The sequence below is a fragment of the Thalia democratica genome, chromosome 6 (genome assembly GCF_965202585.1).
Source record: "Thalia democratica chromosome 6, ktThaDemo2.hap1.1, whole genome shotgun sequence".
In the NCBI taxonomy this organism is placed as follows: domain Eukaryota; kingdom Metazoa; phylum Chordata; class Thaliacea; order Salpida; family Salpidae; genus Thalia; species Thalia democratica.
In genome coordinates this window covers 40,419,452-40,422,513 of record NC_139170.1, presented here as the reverse complement: position 1 = coordinate 40,422,513, position 3,062 = coordinate 40,419,452, and the positions used below count along the sequence as shown (strand labels likewise).

The 3,062-nt window shown below is 34.7% G+C and overlaps 1 protein-coding gene across 1 annotated transcript; it reads left to right on the top strand.

Annotated features, from left to right (window-relative positions):
- Nucleotides 1-757: 757 nt before the first annotated feature.
- On the top strand, nucleotides 758-1,405 carry LOC145839068 (ribonuclease HI-like). The gene has a single exon (XM_082946679.1). It carries the CDS (start codon nucleotides 758-760, stop codon nucleotides 1,403-1,405), a length of 648 nt encoding a protein of 215 aa, XP_082802805.1.
- Nucleotides 1,406-3,062: the final 1,657 nt, after the last annotated feature.

Genomic DNA, 3,062 nt, shown 5'->3' with positions numbered 1-3,062 from the left:
CATCAGCCCTTTATATAATACTTCGCATACTGAATGGGCTACATATAACAGTAGTTTGAAACAAAGGACTCTAGGAAACTGCAAACTTTTTTCCCATATTTAGGCCATATGGTACCCTGTCATTGAAGTAAGATTTATTTTTTGAGGACAGTTTTAGTACTTGTGGCGTTAAATTTGTTGTTTATAATTCTCCAAAGAATCTGGCTGCGTCTTGACATAACATACTTCGTTTAAGCTTATGATGAGGACGTACCACAATCCATTTAAATTTCTAGGAGGCAAAGGCAATAAAATGCCAAGAATCTACTCGACAAGTCAGATGAGGGCAGTAAGCTTCGTGTCGTCGGCATGTGGCTTAGCAGAGTCGTGACATTCGGATATGGCTTGCAAGGATTGTCAGAGGCGATTACAATTGGGTAATTCGACTGCGACCACTGTGTGCGGTTGTGTTTTCTGTTCGGTCTGTTTGGCTAGGCATCTCGCCTTCAGTCGTGGTTGTCTGTATTGTCATAGCAAGTTGGACGTGATCTCTTCTTAGGCGCCCATTGATGGCTTCATTTTGTTATGGTCGTTTTGTGTTTCTTTATGTCGTAATTTGAAAAAAAACCAGTGGCCCAGTCCGATTATATAGTGATTTGATGACCTCGGATGTTTCCGGGGTCGGTGCTTTCTTTTTTAGATTAAAACCTTTAATAGTTACGTTAGGAGTTTAAACGTTATATTTATGTTTTACAGGTTATTAATCAAAGTTATGAAAATGTTTTATGGAATAAACGGGCCGGTGTGCCGAGTTGTGGACACCAGGTCTGAGAGAGATGAGGTGCTGCGCGAGCACGGAGGGATCGCCAGGTCGTTTTTCGTGCGTTCCAACGCCGAGTTTTTTTCTGAGAACGGCATCACTGCGCAAGAGGGGAGACTGATCGCAGACGCTGCCACTGTCGTGTACACTCATGGGGCCTGTTCAGCTTCTGAAAGGGGCACTTTCGCCGGTGCGGGCGTGTGGTTCGGGCACGACTCGGAGGACAACGTCAGCAAGGTTGTGGAGCCTCATGACGGCGTGATTCCGACCAATCAGAGAGCGGAGCTTGTTGCTATATTGCAGGCGGTGCTGGTTGCACGGAAGCGCGACTACGGGGTGTTGGAGATCCACACGCGTTCGAAACACTGCATCGGTTTGTTGAGGGACGTGAAGCTTCATTTTTATCATCAGTTCTTAGACAGCAGGGGAATGCCGATGGAGAATGGGGACGTGTTACGTGAGATTTACGGAGTCATGACAGGTGATGACGTCGCTCCGGTTCTACGTCACGTCCACGCTGGTAATGAGGGCATTGAGGCCGCCGATCGCTTGGCTGTCCAAGCTAGGGAGCTCGCAGAAAGACGGGCTTCGGGCACTTCCAGTTGAGCAGGTCGTTTCGCTACGACGGTTTCGATGTTTTATTGTGTGCTGGTTTGCTCTTAGTTGACATTGTTTTATTTAAGCGTACTCATGTGTGTAATTACATTTTAACTGCCAATAAAGGTTGACTACTAACAAAAGTTGTTTGGTTTAATATTTTTTGTACACAAAAACTAATAATAATCATGAAAAAAATTTAAAACTTTACAATAAAAATGTGAAGATACTTGTTAAAGTATTTTCATAAAACCGAGTTTGTAGTATATAAACTAAAGTTTGTTTTCATAATTTATTTTATATAAAATCCTTGGCTATATTGTAAATGTCTTGTACTTAGAAAAAAAAATATTTTAAAGTTTGTAAACATCTGTAGTATTACAGAATTTTAAGTCTTTTACAGTTTATTTGCAGTGTAAGTCTTTGAAGAATGGTTACTTAACATGATTAACCATACTTGAAAAAAAGGTGACTTTAACTTTCTTTTACAATAATTTTCATAAAAGTCTTCAATAAATAATAGTAAGATTTGAAGCACTACTTAGAGAACTTAAATATTTTGAAGCCTCACAATAAGAAATTTTTATTTTGATGAAACTAGCTTATCAATATATTCTCCTACATTTTTTGTAAACTTAATTAAAACTTTTTGTGACTGTTTCATACCAAACTTATGAGTATAAAACTTGAAACAAAACCTGATATTTTCAGTTTGGTATTCTGACTTTCTGTAAGAAGTAACCTAATTTCTACTAACTTTTTTTTTTAATTTACTTAATCTTACTGTGATTCAAAACTGTAAGAAAAATTGTTTAGTTTTACAGTTAAATGAAATATGTTAAAATGATTGAGAAAGTACCTAATGCCTTTAAGTTAAATAAAAAACCGTATGAATTTATTACTTTACAAACATTCCAGAAAGAGCTTTACAATAGAAAAATAACATTCAATGGCAACAACGAAAATAAACAAAACTTTAGATTTATTTATTTCATCTGTGATTTCAAAAAACTCAAGGACGATCTGGCTTAAGAAACTCTTCTATTTTATTAAACGACTACTGTGTAACAAGTCTCGGCTGGTCAAAATACATTATTGTATTTACATTTTTATTATAACCTTATATTCAAGTACGAATGAAAGAAAAAAGAGTAGGTTTATTTTACTTTATGATTCCACAATACATTTAAAACATAATTACTACTTTTTTATGTAATATAATTTTAGATATGATAATACATATAATGTTCTAGTTGCATGGATTATTATAATTATTAATTAAACTATGTACATAAAACCAAAAAAGCAAAAACATACTTACAGAAACATATACTGTATAAGAAATATTTTTCTACTTGGTAGGAACTAAATTATAATAAAGCAATGCTATTACGTTACACATATATAGTTTACTAATTCATACAAACCACTTTTTTCTTATCAAACATAAAAACATTTTGAACTAATGAAATATTTATATTAAATCGTTAGGTATACTGTTACCAAGACATGTGATAGCTCTTTAAGCTATGTTTATAAATCTAAATACTTCAAATACTAATTCACAAAATATTTATTTCTTGCGATTAATTTACATTCGATGTTTTAATTTTTTTGTAAGTTATTTAACAACAAATTGCTTTACCTAGTTTTTTTTTTCAAAAAA